This window comes from Condylura cristata, unplaced genomic scaffold (assembly GCF_000260355.1).
Source record: "Condylura cristata isolate star-nosed mole 26May11 unplaced genomic scaffold, ConCri1.0 scaffold00041, whole genome shotgun sequence".
In the NCBI taxonomy this organism is placed as follows: domain Eukaryota; kingdom Metazoa; phylum Chordata; class Mammalia; order Eulipotyphla; family Talpidae; genus Condylura; species Condylura cristata.
In genome coordinates, this window is record NW_004567142.1 from 1,974,950 (window position 1) to 1,996,627 (window position 21,678).

The window sequence follows — 21,678 nt, forward strand, 5'->3', positions numbered from 1 at the left end:
TTTTAGGGTTTTCCATATAAATTAACATATCATCTGCAAATAAGGATAGTTTGACTTCTTCTTTCCCTATTTGAATTCCTTGTATGCCTTTTTCCTGAATTTTTAATTAAATAGCCTCATGTGGCCTCTGCCTATCATATTGAACAGGGCTAGCCCTGGGCATTATGATTTAGCATGTCTAGGACTAGTCCCAGGATTAGCTACTGTTTTGTTTTCATTTTAAGCTCTTCCAGGTGGAACTAAGAACCCCTAAAGTTGAGGACAAATGTTTTCCTTGTGGAGGGTCTCTTCCGCTGCCTGGTGGTGAAAGTCAGAGCTGTAAAGGTCCAGAGGTGAAGGTCTAAGGATTTTCTTGGACTCAAAGCTTTAAATCCCACAGAGAAGAGCCTGTACACACCCATCTCCTTTCCCATATACGACCCCCTTTCTCACGCTTCCCTGGTGTTCCCAGTCTGCTTGAGGCGGAAAGCCTCCCAGGAGTCCACTCTAGTGACCCTCAGTCAGCACAGGCCAGTTTGTCTTTCCCTTGCCTCTCTCCCCATTTCTTCCCGAAGGCTCAAGCTCCATTTATCTCCTAGTAGTCCAAGTGCACTAGCTTCCTGTTAGCTTCTTGATCATGCCAGGCACATTTCTGTTTTGAAGCTTGCACAAATGCTGTCCGTGTGCCCAGAACATTCCATACACCTCACCACTGTCACCACACATGCTGAGCCCTTTGCCTTATTGAGGAAACTCAGGTCATAGAAATTTGTCTTCATTCAGCATGACAAAGCACCTGGGCAAGACGCAAAAGTCTGGGGCTCCCTTCTCATTCCCGCCAACTGACAGGTTTATGAGGGTCTTGTTCCTGTATCTTCCCACAGTACCTGTTGGATCAGACTGATGTGTTGGTGGTTGGTGTCCTGGGTCTCCAGGGGACAGGCAAGTCCATGGTCATGTCACTGTTGTCAGCCAACACTCCTGAGGAAGACCAGAAGTGAGTGGGGTTATAGGCGGTCAGAGGGAGGTGGGCATAAATGTGGGGCAGGGGAAGGGTTGGCTGGATCCTGCAAGTGGTGTCACTAAAGGACTTTGGGAAGTTGCTTCCCTCCATTGGCCTTAATGTCTTCATCTGATGAAAATGAGTGGGGTGCATGAGATAGTTGTGTTGTTCCATGGTCATCAGTCCTGTTTCTGCCTCCTTCCTGCCTGCCTCACCCCAGGAAATGGTACAGAGCCCAGCCAGAAACTGGGATGATGTGTTTACTAGGCCTTTGCATTAGGCCCACCTGAGTCTCAGCCCTGCTGCTCACCATCCAGTTGACCTTGGGCAGGTCACTCTGCCTTCTGGCATCTCACTTCCTCATCTGTAGAGTGTGTTCAGGTGGGCAGGAGTCAACAGGAACGTGGCACAGAGAAAATGCTCAGAGGATGTTGACTGAGAGACCTGAGAAACAGAGGAAAGAGGTCTGCATGTGGGAAGTGGGTTCTCGCCCAAGCTTGGGAAGATGAAGGATAATGTCACAGAGGGAGGGGGAGCATAAGAACCAAGACCCAAACCTTAGGGCAGAGAAGGAAAGGCAGAGATGAGGGAACGTGGGTCAGAGGGTGTCTTCACTGAAGAAGAACCATGATGCCTCATAGGAGGGATAGTAGCCACTCATAAAGCAAGTGCTGTTAACCCTGGACTCCACCAGTGGACATTGGGGGGGTCCGTGAACCCCCTAGCAGTATATGCATAATTGCATACACTTTGACAGTTAGACTGTTCTTCTAGGGAAAGGGACTGTCATTTCCACCAGGCCTCAGATGGGCTGATGGTGACCCAGAGCAGGTAGAGAAGCAGTGTTGTGAGAGTGGACGGGCATCCCCCAGAACCAGGCTGTGATGTTGAGCTGCAGAAGGGAGAGCACCACGGTGTGTCCCTCTGCTCCCGGCTCAGTCCCTGCCCTTCTCCTTCATGATCTGAGCTCTGCTCAGCTCTGCTTGCACCAGCTCTCAGACAGCATTCTTTCCCTGGCAGCTTCCTCCCACAGCTAACCAAATATCCTCACAGCTCTCAGTTCAGCTTCCTGAGCTAAAGAGAATCCTGTTATCAGAGCTTGTGTTTTGAGCCACCTCAGCCTAGGTATTATGGACTTGGGCCACCAGCTTTTGTTGTTATGTCTCCTAAATTTACCTCCTGCTTACCTTTAATAAACCAGAATTTTCTCTTCCACCCCCACCTCCCTATCCCAAGCCACTAACATCTCTCCTGGAGGAAACAAAAGCCTCCTGACTGGTCTTGCTTTAGCTCAGCTCAAGCATCTTGCGTGCTCGCCATGTGTTGATTGCTATTCTGGGCACTGGGGATGCTGTAGTAAACAGCTAGCGCAAATTTGCGTTTGACATTTTCATAGGTGAGATAGTAAACAAAACAAATATATTATTTGGCATGTCCGAAGATGATACAAACAGGAAGGAATTCAAGTGAGGTGGTGATGGGGCTAGTTACAGTTTTAGGTGGGTTGGTCAGGGAAGGTTGTTCTTAGGAGGGCATGGGAGAGCAGCAGACTTGGAAGAGGAGACCACTCCAGTTAGGGAGCACGCCAGGGAATGGCGAGCACAGAACTCTGGGGGAGCTCGCCTGGTGTGTATGCACAGTGGCATGGAGCCACAGAGCTGGAGCCAAGTGGGAGGTGGCCAGGTGACAGTTCCAGAGGCAGGTGCTGGGCATGGGGGTTGTGAGTCACTGTGCTCTTTCGACCTGCAGTCCTCACCGTACAGTGACCGGGGGAACGTCAAACCCTAGTTCTGTCACTCTTCCACCTGGCTCTTCAGGCTTTCTCCAGAACACCCCTCCCCTAAGGTCCTGTGCATCCTCTTGTCGCTCCCTGCCCCCTGCCTTCTTTCTGAGGCCTTTGAGGCCTCAATCAAGTCACCTGCTTCTGCCTGGAATGGTCTTTACTTCCATCCTCGCCATTTAAGCGAATTAAAGTTGCTTAGCTTGCTCCCTCTTTCCCTCACTCTCAGGCTGGTCACTGCCTTCTGGGGTAGCCCTTGCTGGGTCCTCTGACTGGGAGAGGAGAGCTGTACACCTCTGCTTCCTAGTGTCCGCCGTTATGAAGTCCCATTGATTTGTAGGCTTGGTCAGAGGTTCTGTCTCACGGTGTCTCTTGTTTGCTGCTCCACCCTGGTATCTGGCACATAGGGTCTTTGGTACAGCATGTGTGAGGGGGAGGGCCCCTGCTGTGTCAGATGCGCACTGCTATCTCAGGGAGGCGAAAGCTGGCCTTTGAGGAGAAGTCCTTTCTTTTGCTTTCACACATTGAAGGGGGTAAAGTCAGTTTGTCCACCACACAGTGGCCACATTGAGTTCAGTGGTTTAGGGCAAGGCTCTCCCAGTTTGCTCCCAGATATCCATCATCCAGCACAGGTGGAAATGGAGACCGAACTGCCACAAAAGAACTGAGATGCCAAGCCACCTCTCTCTGCGGGGGTGGCGGATGTTCGGTGCTGTGTCACCAATGCCCGCCACATAGCCAGGACGTTTGGTGATTAATAGCTCGCAAGTCTGTCCCACTCTGTGTCAGGCCTTCCTCTGAGGACTTTGTGTGTGTAACCCGAAGAGGTTTGACACTGCTGCGGACCTCGTTTTATAGGGGAGGAACAGGAAAGAGAGATTATGGAACTTGCCCGGAGCCACACATCAAGGAAGAGGCCAAGCTGGGATTTGAACCACACTGTCTGGCAGTGCCTACTCTTAAACATCTAGAGTCTTCAGATGTTTTGCTGAGTGGAGGAGTCCGCTGGGAGTAGGAGGAAGTGATGCACAAGCAGGGCAGTGGTGGGAGGCTGTGTGGACAGACGGGAACCACCTCTCACAGGCTTGTTCTGGGAGATGGTAATCGGGGGGATTCAAAGGCCGAGAAGCAGATTCTGATGCACCCCACCTGCTCTACTCTGCAGGGCATATGTTTTCCGGGCCCAGAGCGCTGAAATGAAGGAACGAGGGGGCAACCAGACCAGTGGCATCGACTTCTTTATTACCCAAGAGCGGATTGTTTTCCTGGACACTCAGGTGCTAGCCTCCACCATTCCACCCTGCTCCATGCCTCAGTCAGCTCCACCCCCAGTTACTTTTTAGCCAGAACCTTGCTTTGAGTCCATGGGGTTCCAGTCGAGCCATGGACATACTCCGTGCCCTTGGCAAGTTGTGTCTTAACGCTTAATCTCTTGGCACATTTTGCCCCTTACCCCCATCTGTCTTGATGCAGCAACCTGATGAACCCTCCATAGCCGTTACAAGTGTGGGCCCCACGGTGGGCCCCACCCAGAGTCAATCTGGGTCCAGATCCTGCCTTTAATTCTTGCCAGCGGTTGACTTTCGGTCAGTTCTGTCTTTCCTCCCAAAACCTGTTTCATGGTCTGTAAGTGGGACCAATCACTCTCCTCAGCCTCATAGGACGGTCACTGGAATTTAGTGGAACTATCCAGGCAGAGTGCTGGGCACAGGACCTGGCATGTGGTTAGCACTCGTGACACTAGAACTGACTGGTCACACGTGTGACGGCAGCCCTCCTCAGCTTCTTGTTCTCAGGCAATGTCCCTGTTCTGTGACGCAGCACACAGCTCGTGTGGCTTGCCTCCTTCAGTCTGGCTAGTTTCCCTACCCTGTGCTGTCTCCAGCCTGGTGGATACCCTGAGGCCTGGTCATGGTCCCCTCGCTAGGCTTCCTCATCCTGTTCCCTTTACCTGGGGCTTCTACCAGCTGTGTAATCGTGGTCAGGCTACTTAACATTTCTGTTCCTCATGTGTCTTAAGTAAGGTAAGCAACATTGCGTAACGTGTGAGATTTTTGTGGGGTTTCAGTAAGTTACCAAGAGTCAAGCTCAACAACAGCGCCTGACTTGAATTCTCAGCTGTTGGTGTTACCAGCTGAATACTCCCATTCGCTCTGTGAATGCCTTCTCCCCACGACTCCGCCGAGAAGTGTTACCCTCTCCGAAAAGCCCGCCATGGCGCTGACCACCCACCAGTGCCTGTGTGCCCTCTTTTTGGCCTCACAGTACAGTTCTGGTGTGCTGCCCAACTCCCCATCCGACTGGCACGCGTCAGTGGGGGCCTTGGCTGTGTTGGCCAGAGCTGGAGCAGAGGCCTGACCTGTACTGGGCGCTCACTGAATATTTGTACAGCAAAGTTCTGGTCACTGTGGATGTGGATGTCACAAAGGTAGAAAACCTCCCAGTGTGGCCAGAGACCTGTGTGCCAGCCCTGCAAAGGCCTCTTGGACTGAGATGCAGCCTGGCTGCCAGCTGGTCAGAGGCCCAATTGGGGCAGAGCGGAAATTCAGACAAGACAGGCTAGGGTGCTGCTGGGTGTTGGGAGTTTTAGAAAGTGAGCAGTTGGGAAAGCCTTTTTCTTAAAGAAGCCTGGTCCCAGAGCTGTCAGAGGCACTAGCTGACCAAGCCAGTTGGGCATTTGTGGTTTTTAAATGAAAAAATGTTCCTTTAAGAAAAGTTAGCTGAAAAAGAAAAGTTAGCTGAGTCACCACTGACTCTTCTACACCCACTGATGCAATTTTCAAAACCTTACTAATTCACACTAATAATTGCTTTTTCACCTAAGTAATTATCTTAGCAAAGTTATAAAACAACTAACAACAAATAGATTTTAAGGAAATGACTCATTCAAGTCAGTGTTGAAATTGTTAGCCCTGGATGAGTTCATCTCCTGGGCCTGAGACACGAGCGTAGTGCTGGTTGGGAAGAGGGCTCGGAGGTGTATCACCTTCTCTTGCTGACTAGTGTCGGACTAAATAGAAACTGCCTGTTTGTGTCTCTGACCTCATTTTTCCCTGAAGGACATGATGTGTTTGCCTTCAGTGCGTGGGACTTGAACACACTGACCCCACCCCCTTTCCTGACCCCTTCTTTTTCTCCAGCCCATTCTGAGCCCCTCCATCTTGGATCACCTCATCAACAACGACCGCAAGCTGCCTCCAGAGTACAGCCTGCCCCACACCTATGTTGAAATGCAGGTGAGGGGCTGCACCCGCCCATGGGTACAGTCTTACCCTCTCTGACAAGCTCTGTGCCAAGAAGCTAGACACAGGTTACCTAGCTCTGTTCTCTATGAGCCCTGGGTGTCCCAGCACCTAGGAGGAAGACAGCATTGAGACAGATTTGGCGCAGCCCCTGCCTCTACCTCAAATAAGTCATTCCCCCCACTCCTTCAGTTGTAGCCTCTACTTGGGTAAAGTTGGGGTGCATGTTCCTGCCTTGTCCAAACTGGGCTGGCTGAACAGGAAGCACCAGCACAGTCTGAACACTTGTAGGTGCTTAAAGCTCTCTCCCTCTGCCCCTTCTGCTGGGTTCTGGGATCTGGGCCCCCGATCTGGACAGAGGGGACCTTCGATTCCATTGTCCCTTTCTGCCCACTCTCAGTCACTCCAGATCGCTGCCTTCCTCTTCACTGTCTGTCACGTGGTGATCGTTGTCCAGGACTGGTTCACGGACCTGAGTCTGTACAGGTGAGGAGTGGGTGGGAGGGGAACCAGGTAAGAGACTGGCACAGAGTCTAAGCCACTTTGCCCAGGCCTCACAAGTACCACAGCCACAGGGACCCTTTAAAATGGAAGTTGGCACATACACTACCCCTGCCTCCCCCTCCCCCCAAATTTACATACTGTTCGGCAAAATCCAGAGCCCTCACAAGTGTGGTTTACTAGGTCCCGCCCAGTCTAGTTCCAGTCACTGTCCTGCAAGGCCTCTGTTAATGCCTTGTGGAGTTCACATTCTGATGGGGCTTGGGGGTCAGGGCTGTCATAGGGCAGTGCCTTGTTCATGAGGCAAAGTCTGCAGGTGGGTTTCTCAGAGCAGACTGCTACCTTGAGATGTGAGAAGAGTTTCTGCCTCTTTATCAGGTCCCATTATTCCTTACCTCACACAACAGGTTTATTTATGATTACAAATCAGGAAAAATTAGTTTAAAATAGCATATAGTGAGAGTATTTCTGCTTAAAAAATGCACATCAGTTGTTTATAGCAACTCTATTCATGATAGTCAAAACTTGGAAGCTTCAGGATGTCCTTCAAGAGATAAATAAACTGTGGTGCATCCTGTTAGGGGAATACTGTTCAGCACTAAAAGGAAATGGATTATCAAGCCATGAGAAGCCATGTGCGTTTCATGCAAAATGCATATGACTAAATGAGAGAAGCTGGTCTGAAAAGGCCCCACCCACATTGTGCGGCCCCAACTATGGGCCATTCTGGAAGAGGTAAAACTGCAGTGACAGGACATGGCCAGGGGCTGCCAGGGGCTGGGAGAGGGAGGAAGGTGAGTTGCAGAGCAGGGAGATTTTCTGCAACCTTATGGCGCAGCCTGTCACACATTTGTCCAGACCCAAGCGTGGGCCCTAAAACAACTTTGAGTGATAGTAACATGTGATGTGGTGTCATTTGTAACAAAGGTAGCGCTCTGATATTGGATGTTGAAAGCGGGAGCACCATCTTGTAGGGTGCACAGTTAAATGGGAAATCTCTGTATTTTCTGCTGAATTTTTGCTGTGAACTTAAAGATGCTCTAAAATTTTTTTTTTAATAATAAGAATTCATTAAGAAATGTGTATTGTGGTTGTGAGTCCTTGGATTGGTTTCTCTGAATTCCCTAAAATTGTGTGACAAAACTGGTGTGTACACGGCATGTTTTGAGAGTGATATACATGAGTCAGATCCACCAAAGGATCCCACCCACTCTCCCAGGCAGTGGGATATGGGGTACCAATGTAGAGCACCTACTTTTCACCCAACCCCCAAGGTTCCTCCAGACGGCAGAGATGGTGAAGCCCTCCACCCCATCGCCTAGTCATGAGTCCAGCAGCTCGTCAGGCTCTGATGAAGGCACTGAGTACTATCCCCACCTGGGTGAGGCTTTCTGAGAGCTAGACGTGGGCAGGGGTGGAGGAGGGGAGGAAAACCAGGAGCAGGCCCTTGAAGAGGTGGGAGCTGGGCTTTGTGAGGAGGAAGAGCTATAGATATGCTCCTTCCTCTGAGGACCCACTACCTCCATCCCACACGCATTGAAGGTGTGACGCTGAGTCTGGGTCCGACTCTGATCAGAATGGGAACCTCTTGGGAGTGGGGCCCAAGTCTGCTTGTTCTGGGCCCTGATGTCTTCCAGCATGGAGCTCCGGACAGGCCCTGCCCCTGCACCCTGTCCTTCCTCAGTCAGCCTCAGCGCATGTTGTTCCTTCGCCCGCTCTGCCCTTGCTCTGCTTTGCCAACACACTGCTCCTCTGCGCAGGCCTCCCTCATTTATGATGCCCCGCTCAGGGTCTTACCTGCTCCCTCTGCCTCACCAAGCACCTGGCTGTCATTCTGTGATGCTCTTGATTGTGGGGCTGTTGCCCTTTTCTGTCTTTGCCATCAGACTGGTGGGCAAACACCAGATCTCACTGACTTCTGGGTCCTTGGCATCACCCAGCACAAGGCCTGGTGCTAAAGTGAATTCATGTTCCATAAATACTTACAGATGATCTGAATTCAGGGCTAAGAGCAGATCTTTGGGGTAAAGAAGGGCAAACACATGATGAGGTCTGGCTATCTGGCCCTGTCTCCCCTCCCGCCTTCAGTTTTCCTACAGAACAAAGCTCGCCGAGAGGACTTCTGTCCTAGAAAGCTGCGGCAAATGCACCTGATGATCGACCAGCTCATGGCTCATTCCCACTTGCGTTACAAAGGTGAGGTCCCCAGTAGCCAGCAGCCTCCTACCTGCTGATGCAGTCCTATGGGCCCGACCCCCAACTAGTCTCCTGACCCTGGCCTGCCCATTCGTTGTCTACCTTCCCTGCATCTCAGCATGGTGTCAGCGGCTGAAAGACTGTCTCCTCCAGGTACGCTGTCCATGTTACAGTGCAACATCTTTCCTGGGCTCCCTGCCGACTTCCTGGACTCTGAGGTCAACTTGTTCCTGATGCCCTTCATGGACAGTGAGGCCGAGAGTGAGAACCTACCCAGAACAGGTCTGGTTCCCGTCAAGGGAGCTGGTACATAGGGAGAAAGGGTGTTCTCAGTCTGAGGGAGACACAGGCTGCCCTGCTGTGGGGGAGATAGGGCCCTTCCCAACCTGAAGCCTGAGGGAAGACTCTGGCCTATCCCTAAGGTACGCAGTCCCTTTCTTGGGAGCCTGTTTCACAGCCACAGAAGTACCCTAAGAACTTGGCCAGGGCTGAACTCAAAGGTGCTCCTGGAAACTCAGAATGCTGGTTGCCTGGGAGGAAGACCTTCTCCTGGCAGGGCCCTCTTACTCTGCCCACCTCACTTTCCAGGACCAGGCTCCAGCCCACTCTTCTCCCTGCTCCCTGGATACCGCGGCCACCCCAGTTTCCAGTCCTTGGTGAGCAAGCTCCGGAGCCAAGTGATGTCCATGGCCCGGCCACAGCTGTCACACACTATCCTCACCGAAAAGAACTGGTGAGAGCTCTTGGCAGAGGGGGTCAGTGTGAGATGCCCCCACCCGGCACAGATGGCGGATGGTCGTAGAGAGCTCTTCAGGTCTCAGTCTTCCCTTGCAAGCAAGATAGACCTCTCCGTATCAGGCAATCGTGACTTCATGTGATTATCAACCCTTCTGATGAGACAGTGGGTGCAGGTTTTGCTGCCATTTACTAGTGTAGCCTGAGAGGGGGAGCATCAACCATAGCAAGGCCACACCCATGGAGTTGGTTATCATTTGATTGTGAGTAGGACCATGATTGTGGTTAAGCTTAAGGAAGATTTACTTTCAGAACCGAGTGGAGTTTATTGCAAGGCCGGGAGCCCCTCCCAGGACATGGGAGCAGAAAGCCAGTGATCAGAGGAGCTGTGACCTCCAGCTCTCACCAGGTGGCTCAGACTTACTCTCCCTCCTGCTGCTGCTCCTTTGCCAGCTGATGCCTCCCCCTGCTTTTATGGCCCTGGCCCCCTCGTTGGCCCCAGCTTCATATGGCTTTCCATACCCAGAGCCCACGACAGGTCTGCCACAGGCCTAATTGGGTCTGGCTCATCTCATTTCCAAGAGAAATAGAAGTTGGGCAGAGAAATAGCATGGCTCCCCTGGGTCTGATTGCAGTCTTTTGTGGCCAGAGGGGCCAGACTGCTTGCAGCCACAGAAGCACCTCAGGCAGGTGCAGGCCACATGGGCCAGAGCTCTGCTCCCTGCTGTGGTCTGAGCCAGGGCCCATTGGGGAGGGCAGGTTGGGAAGGAAGGGTTCTGCGGCTGTTGGACATTTCTGACCTTCACAAGACTGGTGGAAGGTGGAGCTAGAAGCCTTGCCCCCAATGCCCACACTGAATGGAAGAGGAAGGAATTTAGACCAGAGGTGGGGGCTACAGTTTTCCAACTGGGCCCATGCACCTTCATCTTGGCCTACTTGGGGGTGAGGGAAGCTGTCAGACCTCCCCTCAGCTTTGGCCTCTGTATCCCAGCCCAGGAGGCTCTGTCTTCCTGCCCACTGAGGTTGTTTCTAGGCGGGGGCAGAGACAGGGCAGTTCTGATTGGCAACCTCCTTCCTCCCACAGGTTCCACTATGCTGCCCGGATCTGGGACGGGGTGAAAAAGTCCTCTGCCTTGGCAGAGTACAGTCGCCTGCTGGCCTGAGACCAAGGAGAGAAAGTGATTGAGGGAACCCCTCCTGGGTCCCCTGTGGATGAAGGGGTGCACACACGTCTTCCTCTACCCCATGCAAAGAGGAGGAAAGTGGCAACAGGCCTGACAGACGAGGTACCTTGACTTTCATGCCTGAGGCGTGGAGCAGGCCCAGGTGTCCAGGCCCAGGCCCTCCTGGAGTGGTGTGCAAAGATAGGAGGCAGCTTTGAGAGGAGGCCTCCAGGCAAGGGGCCGGCCGTTCTCCGTCCCCACACGAGCAGTCAGGAGTCTGAAAGATCTTTGGAAGCCCAGGCTCCATCTTTACTTCCCTCTGCAGAGCAAGACAACTCACCCCTCTTGCTGACTCAGCCCGTTCTTCAGGCAGCGTCTGGGGAGCTCTTTATTGGGGTGCATCTTGTATTTCAAATAAAAGGTCTAGCAAGCCTGTTCTGGTGGTATTCTTCTGTGCCTCCCCAGCATACTGTTCTAGGGTACAGGGAAAATTTGGGTCCCAGCCCTTGGGGATGGATAATCCTTGGCTTCCCTGGGAACTTGAGTTAACTTCCCTCAGGGACACATACTGTAGGTCAGAGTTGTAGGAAGCAGCTGACCAGTCTCTGCTAAGGAAAAGCCCGTAGAAAAGGGTGTTCTGTTTCCTGGGGTGACATCCAGCTCCCATCTCTGTATAGGTAAGACAATACAGTGTCCTCCTGTGGCTAAAGTCTGACTTCCAACCCTCCTGTCCTCTGTTCTTAGTGCTTTCGCACTGCCTTTGGCGAAATGCCTGTAAAATACAATGCTTACTTTCATACACGGTGAAAGAATAGAATGTGTCCCTTGTTAACTATTTAGACCTTACTGCCCTTATGCATGATGCCTACTATTGGCTAAACACTGGCTTGCTTCCTTGTCGCCCTAAATACTCTGGCTTAAAAATGGCCCCTACTTTTCATTTATATCCAGAAACCTTAAATAAAGTTAAACACAGTATCGTCCTCATCTGTAGAGTTAAATGCAGTATATAATCTTAGTGTTTCCGTAAGTAGGTCTTCAAATCAGTCTGACCACCCCCTCCACCACAAATCAGTCCTGACCCTCAAAATCATGCCACTCTCCTTCCAAGAAGCTCTGTCTGCCTGCCCAACAGTAGAATACCCACTTTCTACTGCCTCTGCCCCCATTTCCCCTGACCACTTGATCTTACCTCCCCCTACTCTCAGGTGTACCCACATATCCTGGTGCTTAAGTCCTGGGGGTCCCAGGGTCTTTAAGAGAAAATGCACAACTGAAGATGGACAGCAGGTGAAGAGAAAGCTCAGATGTCTGGCGGGGAATCTGTACAATTCTCTCAGAAGGGAGCTCAGTGGTCCCAGAGCCAGGGGTAACCGATGCTGACACCACCTGGGAGAGGCATACCTACGGGTCCTCAAGGTCCCTCACAGCTGGGACATTCCCCTTTCAGAATGCTTCTGAATTCTTAGCCTCAGTGTCCCAGCCTACACAGATAGCACCCCCCATACTGCCCCCCAGCTAGACAGCTTATCCCTTCCTGTCCAGTGCCACACCCCTGCCGCTTGCTTCCCTGGGGACGCTGGTTGTTGTGGGGATTCAGTAGAGAAGGACAGGGCAAGCAACAGCCTGAGAGGGCATAAGGCCCCGTGTACAAAAGCACAAGACAGCACAGAGCACAGGCTTAGTCCAGGAGAGTCAGAGATTGAGGTTTTTTTCTTCTCGCCCCCAACACCATCCAGCCTGGGAACAGATAGGGTCTCCTCCTAGTCCCTTGCTGCCACCTCCAGCTGGCCCAGGCTTGGGCTGGGGTTATTGACTGGAATTGACTGGGAGCTTTTGGTCAGAAGTGTGGAGAAAGGCCTGATGGAGCACGCTCTGGGCATCCCTAACTGCCACATCCAGGGCCCCACGGAGCATCTGGTAGATGGTGGCAAAGGAGATACCGCAGGTGGCAAGGGAGTCCAGGATGGGCACCTGGAGGAGCTCCTGGGTAAACGCAGATGCATTCTTTGAGGCCTGGCCCAGCAGTTCGAGCACCAGTGCCTCTGTGACCTGGGTCTTGGGGCCCTGTATCTCCCCTAAGATATTGCACAGGGGCTGGCTTGTCTGTTCAGCCAGCTTGATGAGGGAGTCCTTGTCCAGGCCAAAGCTGCAGCGATAGCCTTGCAAGGAGCGGGTGAGCATGGACAGGTTGCAAGCCACATCTTGTATACCTGGCACGGGACTCGGGTTGATGCCACAGGCCACCATGGCCACCAGCCAGATGTGCTGTCTCAGGGACGCCGCCTTCTTCTCTAGAATGGCCTCGGAGATGTTGGGCAGGGCCATCAGGAGCACATGCCGCTTGTGGCTGTCTAGTTCCTTCACCATGCTCTCCTGTAGCTGGTGGAAATCATACTTGTCCAACTCAAACATAGAGATCAAGAAGACCGTGGGGTCCTTCAGGCCCTCCACTGCAGAAGACAAGAGCACCAGTCAACGGACCCCCACACTGGAGCCGGCCCCGGTGTCCTGACAGCTGCCATGATGTATGTACTCACCAAGAGTCTGCTCAGCTCTTGGCTTCAGTGCGTTGGCCCTGGAGGCCAGGCAGCTTGAGCCTAGTACCCAGTCTTGCTACCTATCTGTGTGACCTCAGGCAAGTTCGCCAACCTCTCTGGGCTTCCATTTTGCCTTTCTTCCTGTGGATGTTGTGAAGGACTGAGTTCATGAAAATGATGTCTGACCTATGGCAAACCCTCATAAATGTTTGTGCCACGAACAGCAGGTGCCAGGGCACTGGCCACCTGTGGGGGGTGGCATTACTCTAACACAGCTGGTACCCAAGCCATGTAGGTGATTTGGCTCCATCTCCTGTGATGGAGAAGTTCTAATTCTTAGAAATGGCAGCTGGAATTACCTGAGTCCCAACTATTTCACCATGAAACAAACTTCAGTCACACACTATGACCTTGGGCCATCCCTTTACCCACTCTGGGTCTCAGGCAGAAGATACAAGAGGAGGAGCAGGCCAGCTCCCAGGATCCACCGACCCTGCCCCCCAGAACCTGTGTCTTACCCTGTAGCCGCTGCCTGCAGTCTTCGCGGATCTGGCTGAGCACCCTCTTCTCACAGAAGGTTCTGGGGCGGCGTCTGCGTGAAGCAGCGATGTCCACGTCCACCTTGGAGCGGATGAAGTAGACACGCTGGCCATGCTGCAGGATGCCAAGGGCCAGCTGAGCATGTTTGGCGGTGAAGCGCTCTGACGTGATGAAGATGATGATGTCGTAGCGGCCCAGCAGCACCCGCTGGAGGAATCTGTCAACCTGGAAGGTGGCTGTGCCCAGGCCCGGCAGGTCCCAGATGATGACGTTGGGGTAGTTGGGATGTGGGTACGGCGTGGGGTTCATAGTCATTTCCACCACACCTGTGCAGGCCGATCTAGGGTCTTCGTCTCCCAGCCCCCGGATGGCATTGACAAAGGTTGACTTGCCTGAGCCTGTCCCCCCAGTAATGCCAATGTCCAGCCTGACATTCTCCAGTGAATGGAGTGTGGCCTGCAACTTGGCGGCCACTGCAGGCAGGTCCCCATCCTCAAAGGCTTTCTTCAGAGCCCTGGTGTCCCTTGACACCTCCCATATCTGGCTGAGGTAGGACTGGAAGGAGCTGCTGGCCATGGCTGCCTGACCCCCAGTTCTCCTTCTTCAGGACTTGATGACATTCAACAGGTAAAGAGGTATGTTCATTGGGAGTCGCCCCTTCTTTCTCTGCACACCCAAAGTATATCAGGGTCACCCAGATTAATACTGAGGATATAACAAGGCCATTGCTCACTGCCTGCTTTTAGTTAACATGTATTCATCACCTCCCAGTTCTCCTCTCAGAGAATCTTGTAAGATTCTTTTTTAAATCGTTTTTTAAGACTTACTTATGCATATAAGAAACAGGGTACAGGGCAGAGATGCAGGGGGTGAGAGGATTCACCAGAGACAGAGTGGGGAGCAGAACAGGCAAATCTACTGAAATACACTGCTGAGGGGAGCAGCGGGTGAGACAGGAGAGGGCTGCTGCCCAGGGATCGAACTGGTGCTGAATGGCTACAGACAGCTTCATAGTGCTGAGACTTTAATCCCTTGTGTCACCAGGGAGGACCCCTCTTATAAGATTCTCTTAACAGCCTGGAAAAGGATTACCCTTAAACCACATTGGCACTAAAAGGGTCAGTCACTTGCCCCAGACCTTCAGCAAGTTGCAGGAGGTGTCAGAGTTGAGAGTAAGATCTTCAAATCCTGCACCAGGCATGTGACCAGGGTGGTGATGAAGAGCTGGGATCCTCATCATCACTGATAACAGTCATGCTCATTGCTTACTCAGAGCCAGACACACCCACATAATCTCAGTAAGTCCCTGCCTCATGGAAGAGAGAACAGGCTTAGGAAGGGAAGAGTCACTTGCTCTGTGTCTGACAGCCTGTACCAGAGCATGGGCCTGCTCCTTCTGATCCTTTTACCACATAAAATCTGTGCACAAGTGAGAACCCACTGTGTGCTGAGGTCTCAAGGGGTGCACCAGTGGCTCTGGAAACTTTGTGTAAGCAATGTCCTAGAGGGCATGTCTGTGTCCAGTCCCAGCTGTGCCAGGGACATTCAGGCTGATGCGGGGCAAATCCCCTGTGGTGTCTTCTGTGAGCAATGGGGCAGGGTGAAGGTGGGGGCTTGTCTTCACCTGTGAAATGGAGAGCAGACTCCTTACAGCTCTCCCAGCTCTGCTCTTTAGGAAGGCTGGGTTTTATTCTTGATGAGGGACAGGCAGAGACCAGCTGGGAAAGAGCTTGGGCATGAGAAGCTGGACTTGATCGTTAGCTGTGGAAAGTGAGGGAATGGTTCGTGGAGCAGGGCAGGGAGAGGTCTGCTGTGGACTTAAGAGCCCTCCTTTGCTTTAAGGGCAATGAGAGGAGCCTGGGAGACAGGCAAGGAAGGAAATGGGTGGAGTCTGTGCTGGGAAGAGGCTGGGAGGGAGGAGAGAGATGGAGGCAGAAAGGGTGGGACACAGTGACCAGTCAGCTGTGGGTGGTAGAGGGAGGGAGGAGCAGAAGTAACCCATTCTGTCTCAACCCTGGGCCCAGTGCAGTGAAGCTCATGCCTGGTCTGTCCATCTCAGCCCACCCTGGCCTGCAGGCGCTGTGTTTAAGATGTTGAGGGTCTGCAGGTATAGGGTGGGCTGCTTTTAAGAATGGATTTGGAAGGAACAAGGGAAGTCACCTAGAGAATTCCTAATGACCAGTAGTGATCATCATTACTGGCTGGTGCTGTGCATGGCTGAGAGTTGGGGAATCTGAAATTTCTCTACATGATCCCCCCGATGCAGGAAGCCTACAACCAGTCATCCAGGCATCACTGATGTGGAGGCCTCCTGGGAAGAGAGGAATCCTTTTGCAAAGTAGAGATCTTTAGTATGAGAATATATACCCCTTTAATCCTCCAGGTAAAAGTGAACCCTCTTGGTTTGAAGCTGTTTCTGGGGAACTTGAAACTATGGTTCAGCTGGAACCATATCTAGACCCTGCATTGCAGTTCTCATTTTGCCACTGACCTTGTACCTTGGAAGTCACCTGGTGAATTTCCAAAATTCACCTTTCGCTGCACCTAAGTCTGACCCTCCCTGGCAGGTCCAGGCTCAGAAACCCCTTAGGCCACTCTTGTTCTGTCCCACCTTCCCCACCCCAATAATCCAGTCAACCATTGGATTGAAAATGGTCAGTCAAACTTGTAGATGGGGCATCCTGAAAGAAAATATAAGGCAAGACCAGAGGGAGCTGGAAGGACACTGTTCCAGCCTCCGAAGGATGACCAGCAGCTGACCTCTAAGAGAAGCTGAAGACCTTAGCCAGAGACTAGACCTCTAATCCTGTCTCTGACATTGCCTGAAAGGAGCACCAGAGGCCTTTGGCCTGGTGTTTTGAATTGTTGTTTGTTGTTGGTGTAAGTCAACAACTCACAAAAAGCTGTTAATACTTGGTGTCTCTGACACAGCCTCTGGATGACCAGCAGTGACCATCTCAGTGCCGGCCAGTTCTGTTGGCAGGTGACCGGCACTCTGCTTACATCTCTGCTTCTGGTGGATACTGTCTGGGGTGAGACAGCAAATCATTTGTGGCTGCAGGAAACTGTTCCGCATTTGTAAAATAAACCCCATTGTTCCTAGAGCCGGAAGTGCCTTGTAGTTGTGCATGTGGGGAGAACCCTGTCCTCTCCTGGGCACTGCCCTTTGGTCAGTTGTAGAGGTACTGCTATCACCCTTGGCTTGGCTTTTGGCTGCTCTCTGGCATTCTACCATTTCATTACCACGATTCCTCTCCATCATAGATACGCCAGAGACTACGACCATCCACATTGACCTTCAGAACACAGCCTTCTAAAGGGGGACTACTCACTCCAGGGTGCTGATAGACACCCTGCCCTCAGGAGCCCTCTCCACCTCCACCCACATTCTCCCCTCCTAAAGCTCCATGTATAGGTGTGCCCAGGCCCATCTGGCCTCCCCTCTCCTTGCCATTTCCCCCCAACACTTACTGGTAGCAGGGCTGACCCAGGATGTCTGTCTCCCCACTTCTGTTTAATCCAGTTGCTAGGCACCATTGTGCCAATCCTGGCCACGATGGACTGCCCCTCCCCCACCCTCGAAAGTCTTTGAAAGATTAGGGTTCTCAGAAAGGGACATGAGATGGACACTAATTAGCAGGCCCCCAAACCCACTTCACCGCCCACTTCATCACCCACATAAGTTGACATTCAGTTCCTGTCTGGCTCCTGGCTGAGCTTTTCTGTTAACCCACAAACTTCCCTAGTGCTTCTTGGCCAGGGGAGAGATACCACCAAGGAAACCTAGGAGCATCCCCCAGACTAGGCACCTCTTGTCTTCCCAAGATCAAGTCTGAACCCAGAGTTCAGCCTATCATTTCTTTTTTGACCTGGGACCCCCCCACCCCAACCTCCCTCCAACCACTTCTCCGACTCTCCCCACCCCACCCCACCCCCGCTTGAGCAAAATAGCAAGTTCAGCTCCTTGTTGCCACCTCACCCCTGCCACTCCCAGCTGCAACCAAGTTTACACCACACTGGTCTCTTTTGTTTGGTTTTGTTAAAGCTTGGTTTGTGGGGAGACAGGGGTTGGGGACTGCACTTTTATTTCTCCTCTGACAAGTCACGTTTCTTCCAGCTTTCAAGAATGTACTTGAGGAGGAGGCCCAACTTGCGGCGGGCAGAGAGCGGGGCTTCCTCGCCGATTCCCTCCCCAGGTCCACGCTTTTCCACACCACTGTCCCCTGCAGCCTCCAAGCTGACCTTGGGTTCCGGCTCATCCTCCTCCAGGGCCTTGATGCGCACCCTCTGGGCATCCTCAGCCATCTCATTGAGGCAGCCCTGGAGCATAGTGTAGACCGTGCCGAAGCTGATGCCACCCGCCACCAGGGTACCGAACACAGGGATGCCCCTCTCGAAGGCACGGGCCACCCGCATGGCTCCATCAGAGGACTGCGAGTAGAGCCGCAGGACCGTCTCTGGCGACACCTCGTTGGCCAGCGGGGAACGGATGACTGAGCGCAGGTCCCCCGCCTGTTTGCCCACCTGCTCTGCCAGCTTGGCCAGCGAGTCCTCATCCAGGCCAAAGCTGCGGTGGTAGCCACGCAGTGAGCGGATGAGCAGGGCGTCGTCGTAGGCAGCCGCCAGCCCGGGCACAGGCAGGGCCTGGATGACCCCGGACACCAGGGCGGTCTTGAGCACCTGTTCCTGGAGCATGTCCTTCTTCTTCTGCAGGGCCTCCAGTGAGATGTCGGGCAGCGACAGCAGGCCTGCATGGCGCCGGTGGGCGGGCAAGTCGTGCTCCCAGGTGGACACGAGCAGCGGGAAGTCATAGCGCGCAGGCGATAGGTTGGACACCAGGAAGATGCGCGGGTCCGACACGCCGGCCATGCGCAGTCGCTCGGCGCAGTGGTCGCGGATCTCCTGCAGGACCGCGACCTCACTGAAGCCTGAGGGACGCTGGCTCCGGGTGGCCGCCAGGTCTTCGTCCACCTTGGTGCGCACGAAGTAGAACTTTTTGCCCTGGCGCAGTATCTCGGAGGCCAGGCGGGTCTCCACGGCCCCGCAGCGGCGGGGCGACACCAGCAGGAAGAAGTCATAGCGACCGAAGTCCACCTGCTTCAGGTATCTGTCGGCGGGGCAGCCGGGAGTGCCGGCCCCTGGCAGGTCCCACAGGGTCACATCCGGAAATTGTGGGTGTGGGTAGGGGGAGGGTTGCATGGTGGTCTCCACAACGCCCGTGAGCGCTGCCCCGGGGTCTTCGGCCCCCAGGCCACGAAGGGCATTAATGAGGGAGGACTTGCCGGCTCCTGACTCACCCGTGACGCCAACCTCCAGGCCGGGGCACTCGGAGGAGGCCAACAGCTCCCGGAGGCGAGAGGCAGCCTGGGGGAGATCACCTGACTCAAAGGCGCTCCGCAGGGCTTCCAGCTCTTCCTTGGCCATGAGGATGGTGGTCTCTTCCTCCCTGGCTACCGCTGGCAGCTTGGAAGCCATGGTCACCAGCGGTTCAGAGGGCGTTGGGGGAGGGAAGAGAGTCCCCAGACTAGGGTCCTCAGCGTCTGCAGGAGGTGAAAAAGGGAGCTTTTCCAGTGTCCCGGGCAAAAGACAGACACCAGGGAGGTAAAGGGAATCCCTCTGGGGCCGCCACGTTCTTCTCCTTCATTGAAACCCAGGGTAGCTTCCTCATACAAGGTGTCTCCCAGGCCAGATTTATATCCCACCTCTGCCAACGGCTTGCTGTGTGATGTGGGCCTATTTGCTTTCCTGGGTAATCGTGACTGACCTGTCTCCTGGGGTGCTGAGGAATTTTAGGGTAAGCTACAAAGGAGGCCAATTTTATGGGCAGTTTATGACCTATGATCACACAGGACCACACACCTAGAAGGCTAGTTCTTGGCTAACACAAACTTTGTTTCTTGAACCAGAAGCTCTGCATTTTCATTCACTACCAAGCCCTGCCATTGTACAACCAGGCCTGCCAAGGAAAGGGCTTAGCCCCAACTCCTGGGCCCAAAGGGGCCATGTGGCATGACAGTGAAAGTTAACAAGGACCCTGGTGTTATCCCACCTGCAACCAAATCCAGGCTCTACCACATACTCAGAGTAATTTGGGACAAATCACATAAATACTCTGCCTCACTTTCCTCAAGGGTCAGATGAAAAAAATCACTACAGCAGTAAATAACCTCCCAAGGTTGTTGAGAATTAAATGAGTTTATGTCACACACACACCATATCTAATGTATATGTATAGCACAGAGCACACAGAAGGAATCTGTTATCTGCATCATTGTCATTATCACATGTCACATTGATATTCCTAATTGTGTGGCTTTGAGGGATTTCCTGCCTTTTCTGAGCCTCATCTGCCATATGAACACTATGGAAACTAACCCTGCCCATCTCGTATGCTGCTGTGGCCTTCATGAGCCTCATCTTTCCTTTTCTAGGTTGACTATGAAACTGCTTGGGTTCACCTAGTGGAGGAACCTGGCAAGGGAGGGGCCCAGACAGCTGGGAGTCCTTGTTGAACACGGTGCTGTTCTGGCCCTTCCCACCTCCCGGAGCCCACATGAAGGTCTCTCCCCAGATCTAATCACCTGCCCTCATAGCGGAGCTTGATGGGCCCCCCTTCTCTACCCATTCACATTCTTTTCTCCTAAGTTGCTTATAAAACATACTTCCTCACTGTGACTCTTCGGAAAGCCCTGGAAAAGCTGCTCATGTCCAGGATCATTGTCCCCATCACACAGTGAGGGGCTGACACTCAGCCAAGTGATGTCTTGCTGAGAGCCATGGCCAGGACTCAAGCCCAGTTTCCTGGGCTCCATGGGTCCCCTGAAGAGCTGCCCTACCGCCAGCCCCAAGTCGCTGCCTCTCCCTTATCTTCTTGGACACCTTGTCCCACACCCACCACCAGGTCTGAGTCCTCTGTCCTGGAGCGGGGCCTTTCCCCACCCAGGCTATACCCATTCTCTCCTGTCCTCTGTCCCCTAACCCAGCTTGGGAGTCACAGGAACAGGGGGAGTCTGTGTCAAGTCTCAGTAGCAAGAGGCAGACAAGTCAGTGTGTAGAATAAGGGCAGAGGGAGCTGGGATGGGCCTGGCAGCCCCATCTTCACCCACCCACAGAGCCCTGCCCTCAAGGGACTCACCTGCCCTGCAGGCTCTCCCTGTCCCCTCACACTCTCCCCGCTGGTGGGGTCCTATTAGCCCAAGGTCAGACTGTTGCTAAGACCCATTATAATAGTAAGCAGCAGCTTATTGGTCAGCTGGCTCTAGAGCAATAATGTACCAGTGATGTCAGGGGGCGGGGTCCCAAGGTGGGGTGGGGACCACACCCTCCCACTGCTCATGGGCTCACACTGGGCCCCAGTCCCCCACAGGGGACCCAGAGAGACCTTTCTAATACTGAAACTTAGTTAAAACACGCCTGTGGTCTCTATCACCCTGGGACAAAATGGGGGTTTTTCAACCTGACTGTTAAGAACTTGGCCCTCCTAACCACTCCCCCCACTTTGTTTCTTCCTCATCAAGGGCCTCTGTTCCCCCAACAAGTCATTCACATTCCCCTCTCTGCACCATCTCTTCACCATCCATGACCACCCCCACCCCATGTCTGGTGTACTTCACAGAAAGTGTACTTCACATGGACGATGGTGGTTTAGCCTGGCAGAGCCAGCTGAGATGACAGAGAATGCTGGGGAGAGGGCACGCCCAACCCCCACCCAAGCTCATTCATCTTCTAACCCCAGCTCAGGTGCTTACTCTTTTGTAACACCTCACTGCAGTCTTTCCTCTTCCTCTGCTTCCTCACAGCCTTTGAAAATGGCATCAGGGTGACACAGATGGAGATATAAGGAGGGCAGTTTGGGGATGGGGGAAAAGCCTCACCAAGGAAAAATAGGAAGGGCCAGACAGGGAGAGAGTGGGTGAGAGACCAAGTCAGAGGGGGGCACAGAATGTCAATGTAGAGGCACCAGGTACAGAGAGGTGCAGAGCCAGAGAGATCAGGAGCA

General features: G+C 53.1%; 3 protein-coding genes across 5 annotated transcripts in view; 1 reads left to right on the forward strand and 2 right to left on the reverse strand.

Moving 5' to 3' along the window:
* Positions 1-11,034, forward strand: part of SMG9 (SMG9 nonsense mediated mRNA decay factor) — a 19,447-nt gene extending 8,413 nt beyond the window's left edge. Inside the window, exons 6-15 of one of the 3 annotated variants that reach the window (XM_012733664.1) lie at positions 864-976; positions 3,928-4,039; positions 5,903-5,998; positions 6,405-6,490; positions 7,780-7,886; positions 8,594-8,701; positions 8,855-8,983; positions 9,290-9,357; positions 9,749-9,845; positions 10,521-11,034. In XM_012733664.1, coding sequence (XP_012589118.1) covers positions 864-976; positions 3,928-4,039; positions 5,903-5,998; positions 6,405-6,490; positions 7,780-7,886; positions 8,594-8,701; positions 8,855-8,983; positions 9,290-9,357; positions 9,749-9,845; positions 10,521-10,555 — 951 coding nt within the window. In that variant the 3' untranslated portion in view covers positions 10,556-11,034. Of the gene's footprint in view, positions 1-863; positions 977-3,927; positions 4,040-5,902; positions 5,999-6,404; positions 6,491-7,779; positions 7,887-8,593; positions 8,702-8,854; positions 8,984-9,289; positions 9,435-9,748; positions 9,846-10,520 lie in introns of all 3 variants that reach the window. The other 2 variants (XM_004694168.2, XM_012733665.1) reach the window with 2 other exon arrangements.
* Positions 11,035-12,408: 1,374 nt separating this feature from the next.
* On the reverse strand, positions 12,409-14,299 carry LOC101627742 (interferon-inducible GTPase 5-like). The gene is given in 3 exon segments (XM_004693937.2): positions 12,409-13,052; positions 13,658-14,254; positions 14,257-14,299. Coding segments are annotated over 3 exon segments (1,284 nt in total).
* A 3,463-nt stretch (positions 14,300-17,762) lies between these two features.
* On the reverse strand, positions 17,763-19,154 carry LOC101627968 (interferon-inducible GTPase 5). Its single transcript, XM_004693938.1, has one exon. It carries the CDS (start codon positions 19,152-19,154, stop codon positions 17,763-17,765), a length of 1,392 nt encoding a protein of 463 aa, XP_004693995.1.
* Positions 19,155-21,678: the final 2,524 nt, after the last annotated feature.